At 51.0% G+C, this 15,902-nt stretch overlaps 1 protein-coding gene across 2 annotated transcripts in view; it reads right to left on the reverse strand.

Moving 5' to 3' along the window:
* ADCY5 (adenylate cyclase 5) overlaps positions 1 to 15,902 on the reverse strand; it is a 157,277-nt gene that overhangs the window by 11,208 nt on the left and 130,167 nt on the right. For both annotated transcript variants that reach the window (XR_010664193.1, XM_065942711.1), the window contains exons 13-17: positions 10,255 to 10,371; positions 9,663 to 9,827; positions 6,348 to 6,523; positions 4,264 to 4,293; positions 3,102 to 3,234 (exon numbers count right to left, since the gene is read on the reverse strand). Coding sequence is in view for 1 of the 2 variants with exons in the window: in XM_065942711.1 (XP_065798783.1) it covers positions 3,102 to 3,234; positions 4,264 to 4,293; positions 6,348 to 6,523; positions 9,663 to 9,827; positions 10,255 to 10,371 (621 nt within the window). In the remaining variant the exon portion in view is untranslated. The remainder of the gene's footprint in view (positions 1 to 3,101; positions 3,235 to 4,263; positions 4,294 to 6,347; positions 6,524 to 9,662; positions 9,828 to 10,254; positions 10,372 to 15,902) is intronic.

A 15,902-nucleotide genomic window follows, 5' to 3' on the forward strand; every position in this document is an offset into this window, starting at 1 on the left:
TCCATTCATATGTATGTGTATATGTGTGTATTTCCTATATACATACATTTCCTAGCTTTGTCCACAGAGGGGACCTAGAACAGTGAGCACACTGGGTGCCCTGATCTGGGTTTCTAAACACCATTCTCCATGAAGAACAATTGGGGTGCTTTGAAGAGAAAGTACATGATGAGCCCCAGACATCATCTTGTACCAGAAAGTTAAAAAAATGCTCAAAGAATGATGGAGACGTGTCAAAGAACATGGAGGCCAACCTGAAGACACACTGACCAAAGCCAGGACACATGAAACATTAAAATAAATAATGAGAGGAGCAGACTATAAGCCCCACCGAATTCGATAGGAATCTATGAGTGTAGGCTGATGTAGATAAATGAATGAAGTAAATAAGAGGAACATAAGGAAAGCTCTGGGCTCCCCTGGTGGCTCAGATGGTAAAGAGTCCCCCTGAAACACAGGACACCTGGGTTGGATCCCTGGATCAAGAAAATCCCCTGGAGAAGGAAATGGCAAACCACTCCAGTATTCTTGCCTGGAAAATTCCATGGACAGAGGAGCCTGGTGGGCTACAGTCCAAGGGGTTGCAAAGAGTTGGACATGACCGAGCAACTAACAGACACAAGGAAAGCTCTGCCTTAAAGGAGAATGTCGATTAACAAATGTAGAAGGGGGACTTCCCTGGTGGTCCAGTGGTTAAGAATCCACCTTGCAATGGCAGGGGACATGGGTTCAACTCCTGGAACTAAGTAAGATCCCACATGCTGTGGAGCAACTAAGTCCATACACCACAACTACAACAAAAGATCCTGCGTGCCGCAGCTAAGACCCAATGCAACCAAATAAATAAATAAATAAAAAAGCAAATGCAGAGGAATGACAGACATAGGTCATCACACCTGGCAGGCAGGAGTCAGTGAAGGATTGCTGACCGTTGTGTGAGGTTTGCTGAGAATCAGAATATTGGTGTAATGCCAGAGCATCTTTCTACAAAAGGGAAGACGGGGACCTGATGGTGGAGAAATCTGGCAGATGCCCACTTGAGAGGATGATCAAGGTTAATGTCACCAGGGGTGGGACAGGCCAACACAGAGGAATCCTCAAGGTGATGCTCTGAGAAGTGCCTCGTGAGTGTCACTTCCACGGTTTTCCTCCCAGAAGGCGGGGCCCGAGTCTGGACACAGGAAACATCAAGGGCCCTGGACTGAGGGTCACAGAACAAGGACCTCTTTAAGACTGACAAACTGAGAGACAAAGACAGGAAACATAATGACTAAATACACAGGGTACCTTGGATGGGGCCCTGGGCCAGAACTGGGACAGTTGACCAAAACACGAATGGTTCTGTGAGTGGATGTATTATGGGTGGACAGTGTTGATTTTCTGTCTGGGGGTTTGCATGGGAATAATGCAGAGAGTGTCTTTGCTTTGGTTGGGGAGGTAGACACTGGGGAACTGAAGGGGTGTCAGAAAAGAGAGGGCGATGGAGCAAATGCAGAAAAATGGTTGGGGAATCTGATGAAGGGACTGGTGGAGTTCTTTACACTGTTCTTTTAACTTTTCTGTAAGTTTAAAATAATTTTTTTTTTTACAACTTAATGCCATAAAAGCAGATGAAACTTGGTGGGAGCCTCTGTTTGAACCTGTACTCTCACAAGCTGGACAGGGTCCGGGGGTGGGGGGTGAAGGGATAGTCAGTCATAGGAAGCGGAGTGGCAGGCTCCCGTCCCTGGCCTCCACCCCTTTCTCAGAGTCTTTGCAATACAACTGAGTCACACAGCAGCAACTACCTTGGGAGGGGTTTCTGGAGGGCTCATGGGGGAGGTGGGAGGGGCGAGCAGAGGAATGGAGGGAAATTGGCTTCAGGCTCCACAGAGTCTGGTCAGCCCCCAGGGCAGAGCTGGGGGCCTCCCGGGAGCTTCCCCAAGAAGAGGGGCGCGAACCAGTGGGGAGGAGTCTGGGAGGCCGCTCCCTGAAAAGAGAAGATGCAACCTTACAGTGGGTACCCCTGAGGCCCCTCCAGACCCAGGGCCTAGGAGGGGTGTTCTGCAGGAAAACATGCTTCCCGAGCCTCAGGGCATTCTCACCGGAGACCTCAGTGGGGATCTCAGCAAGCCCTCACACAAAACTCCCAATAGCAGGTGCAGCTAGATGCCTCCACTTTCACTCAGCAGCCAGTGAAAATCAAGGCTTCCTGCCCTGGCCCAAAGACTTCAATCTCGACATTACTAGGAAGCTGAGGATGGAGGAAGCCTAAGCAAACTACAGATGAGCTGGAGAAGTGGTCTACACACAGGGGTCAGGCCAAAGGAGGCAAAGAGGCCAGGCTAAGCTATGCCTTACAAGCAACTGGGTGGGAGCAACAGGTCTGAGCCCCACCCCTACTCTTATCTAAAGCCAGGCTTTCTCAAAGGTCCTGGGCACCCTCTCCTGCACCTTTTGAGGTGGTCCAGCAGGTAGTATGGGGCCACACAGGGGCTGCCGCTAGCACCTGGAGCATGCTGTGCATGGCCCACATCACCCCCTCCTCCAGGTGGACACAGTCAGCACGCAGGGCACAGAGCCCGGGCAGCAGAGTGCTGGCTGGATTTCAGCTCCACCAGGGCACCCAGCACCCAGCACCTTTGCACCTGCCTGGGCCACTGCTCATCAAGGCCAGGGCATAGCCACCTGGCTGTACATCCTGTCAACGATCTTTGAGGCCCCTTCCAGCTGTCTTCCCCCGGAGGAGGCTTCAAGTCCAGTTCTGGTCACATCGAGCCCTGCTCGGATGCCTCTGGTGCCAGCTCCCGCACTCAGGCCTCTGAGGCCCCAGAACCGCACACCCCCTGCTCCCCTCCTCTCCTCCTGCCTGTCCATCAGGGTCCCAGCACTGGGCACTGTTGCAGGTGGGTTTGCTTGGAGCTCTGCAGTTTTGCCTCTTGGCCCCAGAGAGCAGGAGGCAGACTCACCGGGACACAAGGTACCAAGGGACACAAGGCAATTGGGGCGAGGCCTGAGCAGGACACCTCGTCAGTGCAGAACCCAGGCCCGGCCCAGCCCAGAAAGTGCCCAGAAGCCTGGGTACCTCCTCCTGCCCCCTGACCCAGCCCCTGGGCACCCACCTGAAGTTTCCAGAGGAAGTCGAGGCGGGCGGTGGACTCCACCTGCTGGGCGTGCAGGTACAGGGCCAGCACGAAGACGGAGATGATGATGGGCGTCACCACCTTCAGCGCCACCTTGGTCGGGTGCTCAGGGCTGCAGGCAGGAGGCAGAGGCCCCATGCTTCATGCCAGGCTCCGAGGGCCGCTCAGGCCTGTTTGTCTTCTTCCCACTCCAGCTCCCTCCTCCTGCTCTAACTTTGCCTGAGGTGTGCCGTCTTCCTGGTGGACAGCCCTATCGCAGCCCCTGCTTGCCCTGCAACTCAGCAACCATTACTCCTTCCCTGAGGCTCACTACCCCCCATCACCGGGGTGCTTCCCTCTGGTTACAGCAGGGGATGAACCGGGCCATCATACAAGGCAATGTATACATCCCAGGTCTCTCTCAGTTGACAAGACAGGGGTTGTAACAAGGGAGCCAGGCAGGCCATACTGACTGTCTCTGGTCAACCTTGGGCAAATCTCTTAACCTCTCTGAATCTTAGTTTCCTAATCTGTAGAATGGGATAACAACACCCACATTTCAAGATTGTGGCGAGAATTACAGATACTGTATGCAAACTCCTGTATAGTATCTGAGAAACAGTAGGAACTCCAAAACTGGTAGCAATTATTGTCTGATTATATTTCTGTTGACATTACTAATACTCCTAATAAAAAACAGCTGTCCCAAACCCTTCTCCTGTCCCAGCAAAGAGCCCAAACCTTGAAGGCTGCATACTCCCTGTGCAGCAGCGGCCTGGAGGCAAGACCTAACCAACCAACCCTGCAGGCCTGGCCTCTGCTCCTCCCCTCTGGGGCACGTGTTCTCCTATGCCTGGGGTCTCACATACACCCCCAGGGAGAGCTGGAGGCCTGTGGAATGGCCTCTGAGTCCTGATAATCTTGGTCCCGAGTCTGTAAATCATCTTGGGGTGATGGAGATGGTAAAAGAACGGTACCTATCCAGGGAGGCCCCACTGGCACTTAGAGAGGGGAAGGCCTCCTCCTTCATCACCCACCTTGCCACCAAGGACCCCTCCCACCCGTGCACCGCTGTTTTCTCTGCTGGGCTGGTGGCCTGGGCTGGTGGCCTCTAGCAGGCAGTGGTCGTATCAGAGAATTCAGACAAAGAGCTTCAACTCACCACTGGGAGGTCCCGTTGTTGTTGAAGTCTCTGTGAACAGGAGTGGAGAGGGCGGTTCAGAGCTGCTCCTGCCTCAGAGCCTCCAGGCCTCTCTGCGGCCACTGCCCCTCTTCACCCTTTACACCCAGCTCTGTGTCCCCATGCCTCATACTTCTGCCCCCACAACTGCTGCTCCTTTGCCATCCCCCCAGCATCCTTCTCCCCAATCCAAGGACACTTTCAGGATAGGAGGCTTGCAGAAAGCCTGGTCCCTATTAGCATCTGGTCACCAGGATCACACATCACTGGTCCTTTCCTAGGACCCCTCTCCCACCCCAGCCCGTCGCTGCCACCCAGAGGAGAAACACTACACTTGTACTGTCCAGTACAGTAGCCACTAGCCATATGTGGCTACTGAGCTTAAAATGTGGCTAGTACAGGTTGAGATGTGCTATCAGTGTAAAATAGATACCAGGTTTTGAAGAATTAGTGTGGGAAGATATCAAATACTTCATTAATAATTTAAAATTGACTGCATATGAAAATAATATTCTGAATATATTGGTTAAACAAATATACTATTAAAATTAATTGCATGTTTTGCTTTTTAATATAGCTACTAGAAAATTTAAAATTACATCTGTGGCTTGCATGATTTTTCTAGTAAACAGTGCCTCCCTAGAGCCACGCCAGGATTTCTCAACCCAGAAAGGACCTCCACTCTGGGTGGGGCTCCTTTAGCAGGAGGATGGGTGGGGCTGGGCGGGGGGAAGGGGCAGGACAGGAGAGAAAGACAGGCAGAGTCCCGCTCTTGCCCCATCCTTGGGTAGAAGGGTCGACTTCCTCCTTCTCCCTTCCCCACAAGACTGTAACCTGCACGGCTCTCCATGCTACAGTCTCCCTGTCATCTGCCCACAGCCCCTCACAGCCGCTGGGAAGTTCTTCCTTGCATCTGCCTTAGATCCTTCACTACCTCTTCATTTTCTCAGGTGACACTCTCTGCACAAGAAGGTAACATCATTTCTGACACTGGAATGGCCGATGTTATCCATGACTGTACCTCCACTGCCAAGCTCGGTGCCTGGAACAGGGTAGGTGCTCTGTAAACATTTTTGAGTGACTGGATAGATGGATGAATGAATCTCTTCCTCTAACTCAGAGAAAGCAGTTTGCTGCATTTTCTTAGGGGACACAGACCTGTCAGCTCACATGTTTTGCACTTCCTGATGTGTATGTGTTGGGGTAGGGAGGGCAGAGATGGTAATGGGAAGAAAAGGGTACTATGTATCAGGCACTTTACACATATATTGCTGCTATAGGCATTATTATTCGCACTCTACTGGGAAAAAACAATGGGAGATTCAGGAAAAATAGCCAAATGTGTGTCTGAAGCTGAGATTCAAACTCAATTCGACCCCAAATCAGAGCTCTTTCCCTTCACAGAGCCACCTCCCTGGGAAATCTGACATCTGTCACTATTTGACCAGACTGCCAACTAGAATGCCCAGGGCACAATCCTCATTCGTGCCACCTCTTGGTTATGGGACTTAACTGCTCACCATCACAGTCAGGAGCCTTTGAGCAGTGCACAAACTACCCAACTGTCCAGGGAGGCCCTCTCTACTTTGCTGAGTTGCCAGAAGGATGAAAGGGATAAAGTATGTCCAGGTGTCTAGCTTAAGGCAGGACAAATGCCCACAAACAACAAGGCTGTTCCTTTGCTCCCACACACCTTGCTTTCCAGCTCTGTTGGACCTTGACCCCTCTGGGCCTGAGGCTGCAAGACAGTGAGGTGAAAATAGCCCATCAAAGGCTGCCTGGGACAGATGAGGAACAAATCACTGAAGCCTGAAGTCAGGACTGAGTAAGAGTCTGGAGGCAGAAGGACAGGGGACCTAGTAGCCCTGAGGCCACCTTCATCACTGGGAGAGGGATAGGGGGAAAGAAAAATGACACTGAACTGTTTTTGCCTAGGTGGTCAGAGCTGGGAGCAAAAGGATACTCCCCTGGAAGCCCCCTGCGGCCCAGGACCCCAGTCTTCCGTTTTTCCTGTCTCTCTGCAATGCTCCAGACCCCGTTTGGGGTCCGAGGTGGGTGCCACCTACATGGCGTTGGCCGTGACCAGTAGGTCGGCATTGTCAAAGAGCGTGACACCGGGCACCTCAACGACGAGCACGTAGATGAGCTCGATGGCCAGCATGAGCACCAGCTTCCCGATGCAGCTGATCTGCAGGAACACGGAGCAGGCCAGCAGGCTGAGCAGCACGCTGTAGGTGAAGTACTGAGAGAGAGGAAGGCAGCTTTAGCACCCCAGGCCCCACCGGTCCTGGCCCCGCCCCCCAGCCTTTCTCCAGTCTGAGTCGATCTCAGGTGAAACCGAGTCTGGGGATGTTTCTGCTGATGCAAACTTGTACTGTGATGTGAATGGCCATGGGTAGAAACCAGGAGATGGGGCTGGCAGGATAAATACCACCAGTTCCAGCAGTGATGCTCAGTGGTTAGAACAGGTCTTCCAGCTCAGGCAAACTGGAGTTTCAGCCCTGATTCATTATGGACTGTTTGTGTGACTTTGGCCATTTATTCAACCTCTCTAAGCTTGTTGAAAGTGAAAGTCGCTCAGTCATGTCCGACTCTTTGCAACCCCATGGACTATACAGTCAGGCCAAAATACTGGAGTAGGTAGCCTTTTCCTTCTCCAGGGGATCTTCCCTACCTAGGGACCGAACCCAGGTCTCCTGCATTGCAGGCAGATTCTTTACCATCTGAGCCACCAGGAAAGCCCCTAAGCTTGTTTCCCTGCATGCAAAACCTCTTCTCTCTTGGGCTTACTGTGATGATTAAAAATGATATGAAGCCCCCTGCCATAGTGTGTGGTGCCCTCGATAATTATGAGAGTGCAGGCCCCAGCCCTGGATCTACAACTTCAAAGTCCTAAAAACTGAAAGTGTTTTCGTAACTGATGTGGTGGCAACATCTGAACTGCCTTATTTGGTGGCCAAACTGATCTACTGACGTGATGTGAAGTACCACCTTTGTCCTGCTTCCTGTGACTATTCATACATTTTGCTGCAGAAATATTTCTGTGTCTCATTATCTGGTGCTGCCCAGATTGCACTGAGGTGTGAGGTAACCTTTTAACTCTGAAGAATTTCACAGTCCAAAACATATCTGATCTGAAAGGTTTCAGATGAGGGACTGTGCCTCCCTGTACTTTAGGGGGAATCCCTTCTGGTCTCGGAGCCTCAGTTTCAGAGCCTCGGACAATCATCTGAGGGGCCAAACCAGGCCATCTCAGAGGTCAGTTTCTGTTCTGTTGTCCCCTAATATTAATCCAAGACAGTCAGCATCTATTATTTTGCTCTTTCTTTTAAATTTAGCATCACTATTTCTGCGCCAGGCAAAAAGACCCACTGCTGCCACTGCCTTGGGATGGAGGCCAAGTATTGGTGACTGGAAGTGAGGGTAGTCCCTGGTGACTGGAAGAGGGAGGGACCTGCTTCAGCTCACCAGCAGGAAGGTGCAGAGGAAGGAGTAGACACATCAGCCTTAAGGATAATAATTGTGTCCTCGGGGGGTGGGGAGGGGAACACAGCACCAGCCTGGAGGCCCATTCAGACCCTGGGCCCAGACAAGGCCAGAGCTTAATACTGAGGTCCATCCAGGTCTCTGAGGAGTTGCTGAATTGCTGAATCAGAGCAACACTTGTGGGGTGGGGTCAGCCTGAGGGGTCTGCAGCTGGTGAGGCCTGGGATCTGAGGGCCCGAAACGGGTCAGGCTGGTGAGAGCTGAAGGCTGTGATCAGCCGTCTCTCACAAACGCGGAACCAGAACAGGCCCTGCCATCACTTTGTTCCCCTGCTCTCCCATGGAGCAGCCACCAAGGGACACGTGCAAGACCAAAAACAGCCTCGGCTTCCAGCCAACAGCCCTCAGGCAGCAGCTCCTAGAGGCTGTCAGCCAGATGTGAGAGGGAGGAGAGGTGGAGAGCCAAGGGCAGGCACTGGAGCATGCTTCCAAGGCAGAGTGAGCGCATCGTGGGGCCCAGGGACAGGCAGTCCAGGTGACACTGTGCGGGGGAGCCCCACTTCTCACTGAGTCTCCCTCATCCCGTCCATACAGGGGAGATAGATCAGTCCCCTTCCCTGGGGCGGGGAAGGTGGCCAGCACTGTAAGAGTCCCCGAGGGCCCTCACTGCCATCCTGGAGACTTCTTATGAGTCATGGGCCCTTTGAGAGTTGGATGAAAGCATGGGCTTTCTCCCCAGAAAAGGGCAAAAATCGCCATCATCTTAGATTTCACGGGCGTCCTGGTAGGGAGTCGGGTTGTGGGAGTGACCAGTGCTGGGAGAAGATGCGCTGGGCTGGAAGCCTGATCCTGCTGCTCTCTGCAGAATGGCTCCCTGAGGAGGCCCAGCAGGGTGGTGGAGCACTCAGCATGCTGCTCTCTAAGGGTTCGCGACACTGAATTTTTAAACCCAATGATCTGTAGGTACACGATTTCATTTTGGGGTGACAAAAATGCTGTACAATCCCATTATAATGACGGCTGAACAAGTTGTGAATATACTAAGTGCGTTAGTCGCTCAGTCGTGTCCGACTCTTTGCAGCCCCGTGGACTATAGCCCCCAGGCTCCTCAGTTCATGGAATTCTCCAGGCGAGAATACTGGAGTGGGTTGCCATTCCCTTCTCCAGAGGATTTTCCTGACCCAGGGATTGAACCCAGGTCTACCTGCATTACAGGCAGATTCTTTACCGTCTGAGCCACCAGGGAAGCGCTAGCGAGTTAGTAGGAGAACCCAATCCAGTGATACACTAAAAGCTACTGAACTATACTTTGAATGGGTGGGCCAGGTGGTAGTACTTGTTTGGGATAGTTTCTTTCGCTCCCCTCTACTCTCTGACCTACAGCAAAGGGATCAGGCAGGTCACCCAGGGCAGCACTGGGGTATGCTGCTGAGGCTGAGGGTACAGAAAAGCTCTGCCTTCAGGTTAAAAGCAAAAATTCTTAAGTCAGGTGACCTGGGTGGGAGCTCTGGCTCTGCCACTTGCTGTGTGACCTTAGGCACATTACTTAACCTCTCTGTGCCTAAATTTCATCTGTATAAAGGAGCTAATAATAGCATCTTTGTCACAGGGTTGCCCTGAGGACTAAATGAGTAAATGTAAGTTCTTAGCACTGTGTCTGGCACATGGTAAGCACCCTATAAGCAATAGCTATGCTATTATTGTTGGTAATATTATACAGGGAGATTGGCCTTGCTCACTGGTGTCTGGCACATAGAGTGAGATAGACTTCGGGGGAAGGAGGTTTCTGGAATGGCAGTGAGCCCGAGGGCCCCTGACTGTCCGTCAGAGTAGTTGAGGGTGGAGAGGGGCTGGTGGTGGGTCCCCATCTGCATCCTGCCCCACCCTGCCCAGTACCTCGGGGAAGTTGCAGTTGGGCCAGGAGCTGCCGCAGAAGCCCTGCTCATCACCCAGACTGTAGTTGACGGCCGACTCCACCACATGGCAGGCGTTGACCTGACTGGCACTGATGTTGTGCTCGTCCCCCAGGCAGCCAAACAGGTCCTTGGAGTTGCACGTGAACTGGGCGGGGGGAGGAGAGGCTCAGCCCATGGGGGCCAGGCCAGAGCAGCCCATCTCCACAGGCAGCACATGCCCATGCTCCCCAGTTTTGGGTGCAGTCTGACCCTGACCAGGGCAGGGGATGAGCGTGGAAGAGGCCGAGGAACAGGCAAGACTTGCCCAACTACCCAGGGCAAGGCTCATAAACCTCCCTTGGGGGGTGTACTTCCATGAGCCTTTCTGGTCCTCTGGCCTTGAGGGTGCGGACTAAAGGCTGTGTGAGAGGCTTTAGGAGCTAAATCTGATTCCAGGCCTGAGGTGAGACCCAAATAAGAATTTCCAGGGAGGGAGAACCCCAGGGCCTGGGGGAAGTCTCCTCCCAGTGCATGCTTGTGGGGTTCAGGGCTCCAATGGGCTGGGGAGGTGCTGGGGATGTGGAGCCACCCACCATGTTGACAAAAGCCGACAGGAACACGAGGGTGATGGTAAACACCCCCACCAGGGTGCTGTTCATCTTGGACCGCACGATCTTCCTGGAAAGGGTCTGCAGCGGGGCCGGGAAGAGCTGTCCCAGGGGCAGAGGGAGGGAGAGAGAGAGAGAAGAAACAGAACAATGGACTCCACATACTGCCACAGAGGAGGCAGTGAAGGCTCTCCCCCTCTTTGTCTGTCGCCAGCAGAACCCTGAAAACTTTCCTGACCCCGCTCCCTGTGTGTGAGCCTCCAACCTCTGCTTCCAGGCCAACAACAGTTAGATTCTGCAGGGGGTCAGGAGGGGTCCACCTGAGGAGGTCACAGGTGAGAAAGGATGGATGAAAGGAAAGATGCTACCTTCACCCCAACATGGAAGCAGAGGAAAAAGCCCATGTACCCTCTGTGTGAATGCTGGGCCCCTTAGAGTTACATTCAGAAAGTGGCAGGAGGCAACAGTGAAAGAGTCATGGAGGGCTCAGAACTTTCCGAGGAGGGTCAGAGGGTTTCTGGGACGAAGCAGGGAGCTGTGGGTCTGAGGGCTCAGGGAGAGCCTGGTATCTGGAGGAAGGGGATGGGCATGTGTAAAGGGGCAGAGCAACCTGTGAGCAGAGGGTGGCGCCCCGGTCACATGAACTGAGTTTTTTCAGCAGGACAGCCCATGGGTCTGCCATTTCCCTCACCTAACCCTCCCTATATTTCCTTCAACTACACACACTGTATGTCCACAAAGACCCACTACAGTTTTGGTAATTAAATGGTTGGGTCTACCAAATCTGATACAACTGGTCTTGGCCACCACGTCCTCTTCATCTCCTAAGCAACCCAAAGAAGTTGGCAGACCCAGAAAAGCAAAGTGGTGGACCTGTTTCTCTCACCCCCACCTATCTTAATGCCTCCTGGTAGGCTGATTTTCAAGCTTGCCATGTGTCCCACGGAAACCCCTACAGGCGGAGGAAGCTGGTGGAAAAGCACCCAGAGGCCTGGGTTCTGGGCGTGGCTTTTCCTGGGTGACCCTGAGCATACCTGCACTTTCTGACTGAGCGTGCTGGATGCAAGGCTTAGCCACCCACTGTTACAGAGAGTAACACAGACAGCTAGGTAGGTGAGGGCACACAGTGTGACTGTGATATGACTACTCATTCCCAATGTGGAGAAGACTGGCTCATGTGCTTTGGCCATGAGTGTTAAGGCCAGCAAGTGTCAGGCCCTTGGTCCAGTGTTCCTCAACTGTGACCCAAACTTATTACATGTGGTTCCACATGGGCCCATCAGGTTGCCCCCAGGAGACTTTGGCAAACCAAAACAAATATGCTGATGCTTGTAGTGCTTGCTATGCCATGAGTAATAAAGTCTCTTGTCCCTGACCCAGGAGTCTGGGGACTTCTGCTAGTATCTGTGAAAGAGCAACAAGAGTAAAATCAAACCTCAGACCCTTCACAGTTCTTGTCACCAAGAAAGTGCCCTGCTTACCCCTGAGTCTTGGGCTTTGGGCTAAGTATGCATGTAGGGAAGCTGTATATCTTTTCCGCTCCACATCTCCCTCTGCCTTACCAACAAGTCCATTTCCTATTCAGCAGAGGGAAAGAAAGGACCACATAGAAGGACTGTAGCAGGGACGGAGGCTTGCAACCCACTTGGGCTCTAGGCTGAGTGGTGAAGACCTTGAACTTCATGTGCCAAGCAGAGGTGCCTCTCAGCTGTGTTCATGGAGCACTGAGTCTGTGGCATTTTTTTCTGAGAAAACACTTCCTTTAGAGGGTAATCTGAACTCTGACTGAACCCACTCTTTAATACTCTTAGGTATATACCCAAGAGAACTGAAAACTTAAGTCCATATAAAACTTCATATGCAAATATTCAGAGCAACATTAATAGCCTGAAAGTGGAAATTACCCAGATGTCCATCAACTGATGAAGGAAGAAACCAAATGTAGTAAATCTACATATGGAATATTATTTGGTCACAGATGAAGAAATGAAGTGCTGTTTCATGGTACAAGATGAACAAACCTTGAGATATGTTATGTGAAAGGAGCCTATTTCAAAAGGCCATTTTTTTATATTATACCACTTACACAAAAGGCCCAGAACAGGCAAATTCATAGAAACAGGAAATAGATCTGAGGTTGCTAGCAGATGAGAGGAACCGGGAATGAGGAGTGACTGCTAATAGGTATGAGGTTTCTTTTGGGGATGATGACAATGTTCTGGAATTAGTGGTGATAGTTGCAGAATTTTGTGAATATGCTAGAAGCTACTGAATTATAATTTTATGACCTTTTTAAGGAGAATTTTTTAGTATGTGAATTATATCTCAAAAAAGTGCTTATTTAAAAAATTCCTGCTCAGCCTCTTACAGTGTGATCCTGGGAAAGTCGTTAAGATCTTGGAGTCCCAGTTTCCTTATTGGTAAACAGGGAATATCTACTTTCCTGGGTAGTGGATATTCTAGGGTGGTCATGAAGACCCAATGAAATGATGCATTTGAAAGTGCTTTGAAAGCTGTTAAATTCAGTAGAAAATTTAGTTAATATTTTCATTTTAAAGAGCTATGCTGCCAATAAGAACAAAAGTCCTTGTTTCTCATTAAAGGAATTTTTGGTTTCACAGCTGTGGAAAATGTTTTGGCAGGAGCATGAGGCACTTACTCTGAAACGGTATGACAGATGGTTTCTAATCTTTGCCTGCTTAAAATTTTGCCATTTCATCCTCCCATCCCCCATGTTGCTTAAACCATTTCAGTTCTGATCACCCTATCCATCAATTGAATGGCTTCTTTCATTACCAGTGTAATGACTGATTTAGGTAAATTATCACTAGATGCTAAAGCCTTTATATAAGGTGGTTTTGTTGTTCTTTAGTTGCTAAGTCATGTCTGACTCTTTTGCGACCTCATGGACTGTAGCCTGCCAGGATCCTCTGTCCATGGGATTTCCCAAGCATGAATACTGGAGTGGGTTGCCGTTTCCTTCTCCAGGGTATCTTCCTGACCCAGGGATCAGACCCACGTCTCCTGCATTGCAGGCAAGTTCTTTACCACTAACCTGCCAGGGAAGCCCATAGAAGGTGGTGGTTGTTGCTGACCCTCCCTCTGTCCTTCAGTATCTCCTGGAGTTTGCTCAAACTCATGTCCAGAAAGGTGGTTGGGGAACACTAGGTGCACAGAGGCTTCCTGGTGAACCTGGGACCAGGAGCCCCACAGGGGCCACCCAGAGGCCAAGAGAAGAACTGCAGGCTATTAAACAAAATTCAACCAGGAATAAACTTGTAACAGCTAAACAATGATTACCTCAATGCATTGGCTTGCTACAAACCAATGTTCCTTGTCACCATTTCAAAAGATCTTCTCTTAACTTTAAATCTCAGCAGGAACCCAGGAATTGCTGATTTTTTGAAGTCTGCAGAAGATTTGACATCCTGGCCTGGCAAAGGTTTATGGAATATCTCATCTCCTGTAATAAAAAGTTCCCCTGTATATTGACCCAAAATCCTACCTGTACTAACCCTGGTGTAAACAATAAGATTCTTCACCTGGAGTAGAATCTCCTCATGGGGCTGCCCTACAGCTGCAAACAGATCTTGGAGGGCATTTGTCTGGCAGAATGATTATATCTGTGCAAACCAATTGCTCAATGCCTGTTCACCAGCAGAGCTCAGGAAAAGAATCAATTAAAAAAAAATTTCTCATCCAGTACATTCCCAATCTGATTAATTCAAATCAATTCAACTTGAAAAATGGGAATGGCGACACAATTAATAAACCGTGACTGGGTGAGGGACAGCTTTGATCCTGGCCTCTCTGAAAGTCTCCAGGCAAATCAATGACCTCCCTAGGGTCCTGGTTCCCTTACTGTGATGTGGGGCCAGGGTATCCAAGAATGAAATCTGGATGCAATCTGACAGCAGAACATTTAAGAAAACAGACTTTCTGACAAGGAGCTAATAACAGAAGCAGTGGCTCCTGCTTCAGAAAAAAATTTTTAAAAGATACTAAAATTTCAGAACAAAGCAGGCAGACAGTGGCCAGGTGACACAGTACTGCTCTCATCACCTGGCCTTTCAGGGGTCAACTGGACATATTAACAAAGACAGCGTCCTCGAGGGGAAGGGCTGTGGACTCTGGAGTCAAGAACCATCTGCGTATAAAACCCAGCTATCCCATTTCCTGGCTTCCCTGATGGCACAGTGGTAAAGAATCTGTCTGCCAATGAAGGAGATGTGGGTTCGATCCCTGAGTCAGGAAGATATACTGGAGAAGGAAATGGCAACCCACTTCAGTATTCTTGCCTGGAGAATCCCATGGACAGAGGAGCCTGGCAGGCTACAATCCAGGAGATTGCAAAGAGTTGGACACGACTTAGCAACTAAACACCAACAACAACCCCACTTCCTAACTCTGGGATCTAGGGGAAGCTGTCTAACCATTTGGAGCCTCACTGTTCTCATCTGCAAAGCAAATATAATAAAAGCTGCCTTCAAGGTTTGGGAAAGGCCAGGCAAGGTGGCACAGCTGGGCTCTGGACCTAAGACAGCAGACTGAAAAGCCACGGGAGGAACCTAAGGTCCGCTTCCTGGCATGAAGAGTTCTCCACCCCTAGACGATCTGTGCCCGGCAGCAGCACATCCTCTTCTAGTAGACGGAGTGCGAGCCCAAGCATCTGGAAAAGTGAGTGTGGGATCTGCAGTGGTCACAGGACAGAGGTACTGGGAGGTGAGAGGTACTGGTGGTGGAGTAAGACCTTACTTCAGAAGCTGTGGGCAGGAGTCAGGGTGGAGTGGTAGGAAGGAGAGCTGGCAAGGTGGGACTTGGCTACATTCAGGCTTCAGGGAGAGGGACAGGGGGCCTTTTGGTGACTGCACAGGGCAGACAAGGGCCTGTAGGAAGCTCTGGTCAGATACGCCTTCTGGGCCTATCTGTACCCAGTTCCCAAACTGCAGGAAAGCAGAGTTTGGCCTTCTGAGATAGAACATGATGAGGAGCCACAGGAGAGACAGGGAACCCTGATCAAGTGTAGGAACAAAAGGGAGGCACACTCTTCTACCCACTTGGGTGGCGGCGTTGGCAAAAGGGCCAGTGCTGTCGGGGGCAGGCCTTGGCCCCTTCACTGGATGATGATGGGACGGAGGCACAGGGAGACTGATGGATCAGGCAGAGCCAGCCATAAAGGGAATGGACTGCACTCAGGAGATATAACAGGCTTGCACCCCTGGAGGGGACCCAGTAGAGGCTGGCCTGGATCTGGCAGGGTTTTGCAAAGGGGTTCCAGGCTCAGGTGGTTGTCTGGACTGTCTCACTGTTTGGGAACCTTCCAATCTGAGATTCTCTGAGTCTGTGGACCACGTGTGATGCAAAGAGGGATTTAGCATGGTTTTCTCTGAGCAGTTCTGGGGCCCAGATCACCACCAATGCCAAGGGGAGAAAGGACTGGAGTGTCTGGGTGTCCACAAAGCCCTCTAAGAGCCTCACCAGAAAGAGGCGCTCAGGGGACGCTCCTCAGGACAAGGTACCCCAGGCAGAGGAGCTCCAGAGGGCAGCAAGACCGGACTTTGGGACAAGAGGAAGATCAAGGCTCCAAATCAGTCTTGCTGAGAAATCTAGGTGTGTGTATAATTTGGACCAAG

This window comes from Muntiacus reevesi, chromosome 8 (genome assembly GCF_963930625.1).
Source record: "Muntiacus reevesi chromosome 8, mMunRee1.1, whole genome shotgun sequence".
In the NCBI taxonomy this organism is placed as follows: domain Eukaryota; kingdom Metazoa; phylum Chordata; class Mammalia; order Artiodactyla; family Cervidae; genus Muntiacus; species Muntiacus reevesi.